General features: G+C 41.9%; 1 protein-coding gene across 1 annotated transcript; it reads left to right on the plus strand.

Annotated features, from left to right (window-relative positions):
- The first annotated feature begins 671 nt into the window (after positions 1–671).
- LOC149288271 (D-2-hydroxyglutarate dehydrogenase, mitochondrial-like) lies at positions 672–8,885 on the plus strand. The gene is made up of 9 exons (XM_089492008.1): positions 672–915; positions 2,887–2,944; positions 3,310–3,449; positions 3,777–3,970; positions 4,064–4,232; positions 4,807–4,950; positions 5,704–5,846; positions 5,950–6,115; positions 8,626–8,885. Exons 1-9 carry the CDS (start codon positions 672–674, stop codon positions 8,883–8,885), a joined length of 1,518 nt encoding a protein of 505 aa, XP_089348134.1.
- The last annotated feature ends 2,938 nt before the right edge of the window (positions 8,886–11,823 follow it).

Below are 11,823 nucleotides of genomic sequence, written 5' to 3' on the forward strand. Positions count from 1 at the left end.
TCTAAAATAAGCAATATTACGGTATATTGTACGGAGTGGGAAACAACCACTTGGTATGTGTGTCCTTGCTCTGTTAAGACAATTTTTTAGGTCTGCCATCTTCAAATTTGGTGAAAATGTTATTGTAGCCTTTCTTGCAATTGGCAATAACTAATTTCTCTAATGCAACTTTTGGGCTATCCACTTCCGATTAATCACTGTTGCACCAGACTCCATTACTTCAGTATAGGCATCGGCGTGAATCTATAGGTTTACACACAAGTTCATGGAATTTGCCGCATTGTTTATAGCAAATGGTTATTTTCCACCATATCATGAAAATATTTTAGTTAAATCTGTGACAGAATTCTAATTACTGTTTACCTTTTTAAAAAATAACACATCTCAAGTTGTAAGCTGTACTTCTAAAACATGTCACAAATATTTAACAATACTAACCACAATCAGTCTGTAAGGGATCAGGTGGGTGACAACAAATTCTCTCATTTCCACGGCGAACCTGAGATCCGTTTTATGGGATTATGTACATGCTAACAGCTAAACATTCTGTAACCTATACACCACTTTTTTACCGAACCTCTATATACTGACTCATCTTTATGTATTGTAGGGTAGTTATGACTTTTTCTGAACTCGGAGTGCCCTTCAGGTGGTGTTCCAGGACATGGACAATGACAAAGATCATCCAAATGGCTAAGCCATGCAGGGGGCAGTTAGCTTCAGGATGTAGACTACTGAGTGTAAAGCCTGTGGACCCTCCTCTCACGTCGGAGCGTTATAAGGTGTCCCGTCTACCATTTTCCCAAGTCACAGCTCAGGACCTGAACTGCTTCCAGCAACTGGTTCCAGGAAGAGTAGTCACGGAGGAAGACGATCTGAGAAGTCATAACATTGACTGGCTTCGCACAGTACGTGGTAAGATGTATGCAATGAAGCAACAAGAAGTGTGGGTCTTGTGTATTTATTTGTTGGCAAAGCTGTGTTTGTTAAATTACTAGAGAATTGGGTACAGTGCTGAACATTAAAGGTGGGTGAGCTCGCCTGTAACCTCACAGAAGCAGGATACTCTTCTCCTTTTGTGTCAGTGTGCCTTAAGCTGTGCTCGTGTTTTTACTAATTTAACATATTGTCCTTTTTTACTGTAATTGTAACGAGAACCAGGGGTCTACCGGGACGTACCTGGCCGTCGCTGCCCCTTCCTCATAGCAAAAGCTAGCTACAAGATGGGTATCGGTTCCGATTCACAAAGTAAACGTGCTCCTTCAGGGAAAGAGGGTCTTCACAACATGTCACACCAGTCGTGAAGCAAGGACTAGGCATGGTTCATATAACCATTTTACATGGAGAAATTGACAGACACAGGAAACAGGAAAAGATTAACATAACACAAAACACAATGACACAAAGAATGTCGGCGCTAGGGCTAATCTCATCACACATACAACAATGGCAAATGCACAGCAGAGGTAAAGGGATTAGGGAAGTAAAGCTTAAACAGACTAGACAGTAAGTCATTCCCAATACACATACAGGGTGGAAACACAAAATACCGTATTGGCTCGAATATAGGCCGCACTTCCCCCCCCCACTTTAAGTCTTTAAAGTGGGGGTGCGGCCTATATTCGGGGTCTAGCGCCCGACGCCCGGGACATGCAGTTCCGGGCGCCGGGCAGGCAGCAGGGTTAGGATACAGATCCCCCGCAGCGGTGCAGGGGACCTGCATCCTACTCTCTGATACGCTCAGACAGCCTCCCCTGCCAGCACTTCCCACGGGGGGAGTGCCGGCACGGGAGATTGTCTAAGCGCACGATGCGTTTTACCTCTGCCCCCAAGACTTACCAGAGCAGACTCCCGGGTGTCTTGCGGGGCCGGCGGGGGACATCTACGCAATACGCGTATACAACTTCTGGTGCCGGCACATCCGCTGAGTGCCGGCACCGGAAGTTGTATACGCGTATTGCGTAGATGTCCCCCGCCGGCCCCGCAAGACACCCGGGAGTCTGCTCTGGTAAATCCGGGGGGGGCAGAGTGGCAGCATATCTTGGGGGGGGGGAGGAGGAGGACAGTGGCAGCATATCTCGGGGGGGGGCAGTGGCAGCATATCTCGGGGAGGGGAGAGTGGAAGCATATCTCGGGGGGGGGGAGACAGAGTCGCAGCATGTTTTTTTGGTGCTTTTTTAAAGAAAAAACCTTTTTCTTTAAAAAAGCACCAAACTTTTAGGGTGCGGCCTATATACGGGGGCGGCCTATATCCGAGCCAATACGGTATTACAATGTAACCCTGCAAGTCAGTATAATGCAGTCCCAATAATATTCTGAAAACAGGGGCACAACATCATAACTATAACCAACCAACTAAATAAACATGTTGATATCCTGAACAAAACAGAGAAAATAGAATACCAGGGATATAACCAAATGAATCGCAGGACCGTGGCCTGTTACAGTAACTTTATATTCTCCACACTAAAGAATCTGCTGGTGCTGTATAAATAAAATTTAACCGAGAGGAAGCCCGATGAGTTCCTGGGGATGTCCATGAGTTGGGCCAAGCCAGGCTCGGCCCACTGGGTTGTTTTATATTGTTCTCAATTAACAAGTCTTCCTAGCTCCCAGAAAAATCAAGGAAGTTGCCATTTATTTATTTTTCTGGCTTAAAATTTCTATGTAGATATGGCTGACCCTGCTGTGTAATGTTACCTGTTAAAATGTCCTTTTTATTACATTTCACATTTTGGAATCTAATGTTTCCAGTTACAGAAGGACAGGATGTGCAATAATTAATTTCTTCATGTAATTCCAATCATTCTAGTTTTTATATATAGGAAGTTGTTTTATCATGTTTCCCATACACTAGTGTAACTTGGTCCTCTGGATTTATTTTAGGTCACAGCAAGGTGCTTCTTAGACCCCAAAATACAAATGAAGTGTCTGAGATCCTAAGGTAACCACCTTTAAATTGGTAGATGTTCTCATATTTGTATATATCCTAAATAGACACTTTAAACGTTTGTGGTTGCTTTGTTGTTTTCATTGAAAACAAGGAAATCTCTAACTGTAACATAATTGCAGAAGGGTTTTCTAATGAGCAATTACGATTTTAAAGTTAAAATTGGATTAGGGAACACAACGTGCCATCGGAACACAGGCGTGATGGGAGTGATAACTAAAATAAAGTATTACCGCTGCTGTAAAACAAGCTGCATATAAAGAGATGTTATGCTGTGCCATTTAATGTAAAGTGTTTGGGGGTTATAAGATCACCACAACCTGCACTTAGATCCACTATTTTCTTCTTTTTTTTCAAAGATATTGTAATGAGAGGAACCTGGCTGTGACCCCTCAGGGTGGGAACACAGGCTTAGTTGGGGGCAGCGTCCCCGTCTTTGATGAGATCCTAATCTCCACTGCTCTTATGGACCAAGTAATCAGTTTTGATGATATCTCTGGTAAGTACTTTAATTTTAAATCCCTCTTTTAAATGTATACACATTGTTGATCTGGGGCTATTAACTGCAACTAACCATATAGTAATTAATGATCCTGTTAAAATGTGTGTGCCAGATACATGACCATTGACATAAACACTCGGGTGCTTAATGCACTCTCTTACTACAAACCTCAAATGGACCAAATGATAGTACTTACATTCCTAATCACTCCAGAGAGAATATAACTCATAATTTAGTTAAAATTAAATTAAACTTAAATTAATAGCACTTCTTCATGGTGTTTTATTTATTTACCTTGTAATATTAGTCCCTTGTGTGTTTCAGGTGCTTTGGTATGCCAAGCAGGATGTGTTCTGGAGGCTCTGGACAAATACCTGGAAAGACGAGGATATACGATGCCTCTAGATCTTGGTGCAAAGGGAAGCTGTCACATAGGAGGCAACTTGGCCACTAACGCTGGTGGCCTCAGGCTTCTTAGATACGGATCTCTCCGAGGGACGGTTCTGGGATTAGAAGCAGTAGGTGGTGTCTAGAAACAGACCATTTTCCATCTGTTATCTATTGTCCATGTACATTTTATGGTTTATAGAGTTCTTAATCTCTTGTCTAAGGTTCTTCCGGATGGCACAATCCTGAACTGTCTCAACTCTCTTCGGAAAGACAACACCGGCTATGATCTAAAGCAGCTGTTCATTGGCTCTGAGGGAACTTTGGGGCTAATAACAGCTGTATCCATTCTCTGTCCACGCAAACCCGGTGCAGTGAACGTGGCTCTGCTCGGTAAGGTATATTTGGCTTTTTAAAAACTAAACTATAATTTGCAACGCTCTTCTTGACTGTCCTTCATTTATTATTATTTATCTTGATAACAGATTTAGAAACCTTTTATTTTCTTTGTGATTTCAGGAAAATAATTTCAAAACTGTATTACACAGAAAAGCGTTTTTGCAGAAAATATATATGATTTATTCATTGCTTATGTATCTGATGACTGTGTAGAACCGGCATTTGCAATAACAATTGTTTTATTTTAGTTTTGGAAAGTATTAAGAAAAAAAAACAACAATTCTAGGTCTTAGTAAAAATGTGTTAGTTTGGGTAGAATAAATTCTGTGCCAAATACACCAGTCTGGGCATTAGTAACACCATTCTGTTTGCCTCATACTGGGGAACTTCCCAAGGTGCTTAGCCTGCTTAGGGCTGGTTCTGGATATGGGGAATTTAAATAATGTCTTCAAGATTCACAGTAAACTATGCTGGAGTAAAAAGGTAAATTTCCCGTTGGTAAACTACTTTCACAGCGGTATTAGTGTGAAAGTGCTGAGTTTTACATAATTGGCGTGTTGTGTTGCAGGATGTGAGAGTTTCACTAGAGTGCTGCAGGTCTTCACCCTGTGCAGGGATCGTCTCGGAGAAATTCTGTCTGCTTGCGAGTTCATGGACGCTGCGTCTATGAAGGTGGTTCAGACCCACCTGAAGCTCAACAACCCAATACCAGGTAACACCCCTAACCCATTTTAATATTCTTTCTTTTGCTTCAGCTCTTGCTCAGACAGCTACAATTGGTTAATAAAACAGCTTGTTTTACCTTAGCTTCGTTCTTCAAAGTTTCTCACTGCTTTTTTTTCATTCTATAAAAAAAAATGCAATTTCTATGTTTCCAAACTAAAAGGAACAAAAGTAAGTAACTGTTTTTATTTTTACAACTGGCTTTATTTTGAAGAATGCATGGTTATTTTAAGAAGTTTTTGAAATTAATTTCTATAGGAACACTGCGTAGTTTTCAGTGAATAAAAAAAAAAAACCAGCAGCAAAGAAACACTTATTTTTACATTCCTTGTGTTATGCGAAACAAGAATGTCTTCCAACAGTAGGATTCCTGTCTAAATGGTGCTGCAGAACTCGGCTTATTGTCCCATATCTTCTACCCACCAATGGCCATTACTTCAATAATTAAGTTCATAATCCAATACACAAAGTCCTAAGTGACATTGAACCCCAATACTTTCCGACCTTTATTACTAATTACAATTGAACACGCCCTTTATTAGGTTCCCAAGCCTTGCAAATATCGTCCAGATCATCTAGATCTTTCTAGGACTTACGCATAGATCTGAATCATATTTGAATGCACCATCCAGCTCCACTCTTGTTATGGTCTTTAAAAAACCTTGCACAAATAATTGGCTCAGTGTAAATAAAGTATTATTCATTAAAAAAAAATCAGCATGGTTTCCTTTTAAAATTGCAGCAACTGCCTTCTACGTATTGATAGAGACCTCTGGTTCTTCTGCACACCACGATGAAGAAAAACTGAATGAGTTTTTGGCCCAGGCTCTGGACACTGGACTGGTAACGGCAGGAACAGTCGCCACAGACCAAACCAAAATATTGGTACGTGCTTTTCACCTAACAAATGACATTTTAATTAGCATTTAATGCTTATTTATTCCATTTGTGCTTCTTTATATAATAATACATTTATATACAATTTTAGAGTCTCTGGGCCCTCCGGGAGCGGATTACGGAGGCTCTGGCTCATGATGGCTATGTCTTTAAATATGACCTCTCTATGCCTGTAAACAAGCTCTACACTTTGGTCGAAGAAACAAGGGCTCGTTTGGGGAAATCTGCTAAAACCATAGTTGGCTATGGACACCTAGGTGAGTACATTGCTGCCTGTACATAGTTACATTTTTGTCTTTGATATTGCTGTATTGGACCCAGACAAGACAATACACAAAGAAAATCAATGTAACCACATATTATGCAGGGCACATTGGGCCTTCTTTTAGGATAGATGCATGATACATTGATATAGAATGTGTCATCTCATTTTTCAGCAACCGGTAATTAAGAGTAGGTCATTTGATCTGTGCACCAAGCAAAGTTAATCTAGAGCTTAAGATTTTAGGTATACATTTAGGCAGCGCCTCGGTAAGTACCGTATTGGCTCGGATATAGGCCGCCCCCGTATATAGGCCGCACCCTAAAAGTTTGGTGCTTTTTTAAAGAAAAAGTTTTTTTCTTTAAAAAAACATGCTGCCACTCTGTCTCCCCCCCGAGATATGCTGCCACTCTGTCTCTCCCCCCCCCGAGATATGCTGCCACTGTCCTCCCCCCCGACATATGCTGCCACTGTCCTCCTCCCCCCCCGAGATATGCTGCCACAGTCCTCCTCCCCTCTCGAGATATGCTGCCACTGTCCCCCCCCCGAGATATGCTGCCACTGTCCCCCCCCCTCCCCGAGATATGCTGCCACTGTCCTCCTCCCCCCCTCCGAGATATGCTGCCACTCTGCCCCCCCCCCGACTTACCAGAGGAGACTCCCGGGTGTCTGGCGGGGGACATCTACGCAATACGCGTACACAACTTCCGGTGCCGGCACTCAGCTGATGTGCCGGCACCGGAAGTTGTGTACGCGTATTGCGTAGATGTCCCCCACCGGCCCCGCAAGACACCCGGGAGTCTCCTCTGGTAAGTCTTGGGGCAGAGGTAAAACGCATCGTGCGGACGGTCACCGGCTGCGGCGATGCGAGTAAACAACCTCCGCAGCCGGTGACCATCCGCACGATGCGCTTAGACAACCTCCCGTGCCGGCACCCCCCCCCCCCCCGTGGAAAGTGCTGGCAGGGGAGGCTGTCTGAGCGTATCGGGGAGTAGGATGCAGGTCCCCTGCACCGCTGCGGGGCATCTGTATCCTAACCCTGCCCGGCGCCCGGGACTGCATGTCCTGGGCGTCGGGCGCTAGACCCCGAATATAGGCCGCACCCCCACTTTAAAGACATAAAGTGGGGGAAAAAAGTGTGGCCTATATTCGAGCCAATACGGTATATAATCCTTTTATGTGCATGTATAGATCATTTTTTTCTCTATAGTCAAAGCTATTATCTTGAAACATAGACCCTCTTTGAATATAGATGTTTTTTAAAAAAAATTTGTGTGTAGCAGATACCGGCATTATTTTATTCAGACAATGGCAATTTTGTATTTAAAAAAGAATACGTTTAAAATATCTGAGTTTGTGGCGGTATGGTAGACACACATGTTTTTGCTTGCTTATCACCTAAACAGTACTTGCAATAAGTAAACTCTTTATAGGTGATAAGGTCCGTTTTATTGTTTTGCATCATCTGGCAGACATCTGTATTACTTTGAACATATTGGTTGGCCATTGGTTTGGCTGATTGATCCTCCAACCTGTTGAAGCAGTGGAGCTCAGGGGAGCTGTCATGTCCTATTCCTGACACTTTGTTTCTAGTCTTTTGACAGCCCTTGCAGTGAAAATGTCTTATTTAGCAGATGGAAAACATTAGATCTCCCGTAATGCAGTGTGATATAGCATTACTGTCTGTGAATTTTTATGTACCCATTACAGAGCTGCTGTTATTTCTCCTACTCCGTGGATCAATGAATGTGGCAGCTGCATGCTCTGTTTCATTATCTCTTGATTACGACAACTCCAGAGCTAACAGAGAACTTTTCCTCCCCATAGTACCATGTTACAATCCAGAGGCTGTCAAAAACCAGTAAATCCGCTACGAGGGAGGAGCATTTCATTATAGTCAATATATTTAGATTTATAAAGCACCTGCAACCCATTAAGGACCAGGACTTTTTTATTCTATAGGGCCAGAGAAACTGCTATGTCTTTCTTTAACCATCATTAAGCTTTTTTTCTCATTTTGTGAACGCACGCAGATTTTTTTTTGGGGGGGGGAGGGGGACAAGTGGGGCATTTTAAAAAAACCAAAACACATTTAAACATGTAAGATTTTTTTATGAAAAAAATGAAAAATGAGATTTAAAAAAAAAACATTCACCGTTTTACAGGTATATAAAATATACCATTGACAGTACCTGCGTGTGATCGGCTGTAGCAGTCTGTCTGCTGTAGTGGCGACTACACCATCATGGTGATGTTGGGATCGTTTTTTTACCAATGACATACTAGATACGTCAATGGTCCTCTAAGGACATATTTTGATGACATATGTCATTGGTTGCAAAGGGGTTAAAGTACTGCAACAATTCAGTCAGTGTGTCTGAGCTGCGACTCAAAAATATTAAATATTACCCCAGTCTGTGCATACCAAAATGTATGTATGTATGCTCTGAATGTTTTTCTATACCATATCTATTAATGTTTGATTTACCGTATTTTCTTCTGCAGGTGATGGGAACTTGCATTTAAATGTCACAGCCGAGTCACACACTGATAGTTTGCTGGCTGCACTGGAACCTTTTGTATATGAATGGACAGCCCAGCACAGGGGTAGCATCAGTGCAGAACATGGCTTGGGGTTCAAAAAGAGAGATCACATTCATTACAGCAAATCAACTGAAGCGGTCCACTTAATGCAAAAAATCAAACGCATGCTGGATCCAAAAGGCATCATGAACCCCTATAAGACTATTCCATCTTCGGATTAATCACCAAAGCACACAACTGTTTCGACAATACCTTATTCTCATTATATTTACAATAGGAAAAAGTAAGGCAATGGTTTGGTTGATCAAAACATGATTTAAAGAGAAACGATAATAATCCTATGAAAAGATCTAAAAGGTTGTGTGGTCTACAGATACACATATGCTTTTAAAGTACTTTTTACAGATCTATGGTTGGTGCTTGTTGTATTTGCCTTTACTCTCATCATGGACTGAATGACCTTACCTTGGAAAGCTGGTTCATTCAGTATGCCGAGAGCTTGGAAGACCTAGGACACCCGTGAATGGTAATGCTCAACAAAATCACCCTTCCAGCTTTTGTGAGTTGTTCTGAGTTGAGACTACACTGGAGAGAATACTACAATCTATATGCACGTGCGATCACTAAATTTTTGATGTATGTATCTGTGTTAATAAATACATCAATTGCCACCTTCAGTTATTTTAGATTCATATGTGACCTTAGTAACACTTTTTATTGTAGATATTTTATTTATCAAACAACAAGAAATATGGATACATGCTAACAAGAAACATTGTAGCTCTTCCCAGTACCATATAAAAAACATTTTATTTTTGGAGCTGGAAAATCAGTAAGAGCAGTAAATAATGAAAGGAGTTGTGATCCAGGCAAGTATTATATCATCTCACAGTCTGGAGATTTTTTTTCAAGTCAAATGAAAGCGATCACACAGTTTCCTTCTACTATTAAAAATGTGAGGGTCACAGGAACAGTTTAATATCCCTGATAGCCCTACCACAGAAAAATGTCACTTATGTGACACAGACATGGCAGTTCTGCAGCAGGAGCTGCCCTCCTCCTCCACGCTTTGGAATTTCTTGCCACTGATTGGCTGCATTCGGATTGAAATGTATGGGAGCTCAGTGTCTCAGAAGACCCCAGCCTTTCATCAAGCCATTTCTGGAGCTGAGTAGAGGTGAGTATAGCCTGTGCGGGGAGGCGCTGAATATATACCAGAGCCCTCCTCACCTGTTGTCTCTGTAAGTCAATTTGTTATGTTATATACTACTTGTTATGTCCTGTCTACCCATTGTACAGCGCTAGGGAATTTTATGGCGTTATATAAAACAATAAATAATAATAATACCCTTTCTGCAGAGGAGGAAACAACAAACACGTGAAGGGACCACACAGTTTTCATATGCATTAAAGAGCACATGGTTGCTCCAGTATCCCTTGGCTCAGATGCTTCTACAACAGATTATTATTTCACTGACAATAAGAGGCCCAAGTATGACAACATAACCACAGAATCAATGTTCTTTTTTATTATACATAGAAGGTCCAGGTCATGGTAACCTGTAGTCAAATGTTGTTTTTTGTTTCTCTTCATGCATTCAAATCAATGTGCAATTTAGTAGCCAGACAGAAAATGTTACATGCAAAAATGGGCTGTACCCATGGAATCAGTTTAAAATTGGTAGCCAGAAGTAGTGTTAGAAACCATGGCAACCTGGCTTCTGGAATTCATCCACCCCTGTTAGCAGTCAATTGAAAATTATGTAAAATAGATAAGGGCTCTGCTTATAAGAGCTACTAGTCTGCAGGAGGTGGGGGGGTAAACACTTATTGGTGAAGGATAAATGTAATCTGTTTATTTAATATTCTGGCAATTCCAAGAATAAAAAAAAGTTTTTTTGTTTGGTTTCAGCGCAAGAGGCTCTAGTGTGCTGGCTTTTGCCTCCCTACTGCCTTTAGGCAAACACAGTAAATTTGTGTGGTGTACTGCGTGACCTTGTATTTGCTCAGATTCTTACACAGCTGGTTAGTTACTTTATAAATTAAACATTTAATTGATCCTGTGATATGAAACAAAATTACACTGTATCATCAAAGTATGTGGACACCCCTACTAATTATTGTTTAGGTGTTTCTGCCACAAAATCAAGTATATACCGTATTTGCTCGATTATAAGATAAGGTTTTTTTTCAGAGCAAATGCTCTGAAAAATGCCCCTCGTCTTATCCTTTGGATCGTCTTATATTCAGATCCCCCACAGCGCTGCTGCCAGAGCCTCCTCTCTGGCAGCCGGTGAACATCTGCGCGATGTGGGTAGACAACCCCCGGGGCTTCTACGACGGAGCGCAAGCATGATATGACCTTCCAGCCGGACATGACCGGCCAGCAGAGGTTGTCTACACGCATCGCACAGACGTTCACCGGCTGCCAGAGAGGAGGATTCCCCACAGCACTGCAGGAGACCTGGATCCTCCTCTCTGGCAGCCGGTGAAAATAGTGCTTTGCAGTTTGTTGCATATAGGACTGCGCAGACCGGTCAGGGTGCCCATGCTGACCCCTGTGTACTGCCAGAAGTGCCTACAATGGGCACGTGAGCATAAGAACTGGACCCCGGAACAATTTTCTTTCACATCTCGGGGGTAGCCAGGTGCGTTTGCGTCACTTACCTGGAGGATACATGGCACCAGGATGCATCCATGGAGGCCCCACCTCACAACGTACAGGACTTAAAGGATCTGCTGCTTACGTCTTGATAGCACAGCTTCAGAGGTCTAGTGGAGTCCATGCCTCGACGGGTCAGGGATGTTTTGGCAGCAAAAGGGGGACCTACAAAATATTAGGCAGGTGGTCATAATGTTATGGCTGATCAGTGTATATAGTCCTGCAAAATTGGATTTAATACTGGGAAATTGTTACCATCAAACTAGTCTTATTATACGAAGAATATAAATGCCCCCAACTGAGATAAATGACACAAAAATTAATGCCAGAATAAGTTTTTGTATGGAAATCACCTTGACTCAATTATATTAATACTAGACTTGTGCATTCGGATTAGTACAGATTTTAAAGAAATTTGCCAATTTCGTTAATTCATATGAAAATATAAAACGGTGCTCATTATTTTCTCTTGCATTTCGTTGATTTTTTTTCACCCC

The sequence above is a fragment of the Sceloporus occidentalis genome, unplaced genomic scaffold (genome assembly GCF_023333645.1).
Source record: "Sceloporus occidentalis isolate IW3139 unplaced genomic scaffold, rSceOcc1.0.p SCAF_53, whole genome shotgun sequence".
Classification (NCBI taxonomy): domain Eukaryota; kingdom Metazoa; phylum Chordata; class Lepidosauria; order Squamata; family Phrynosomatidae; genus Sceloporus; species Sceloporus occidentalis.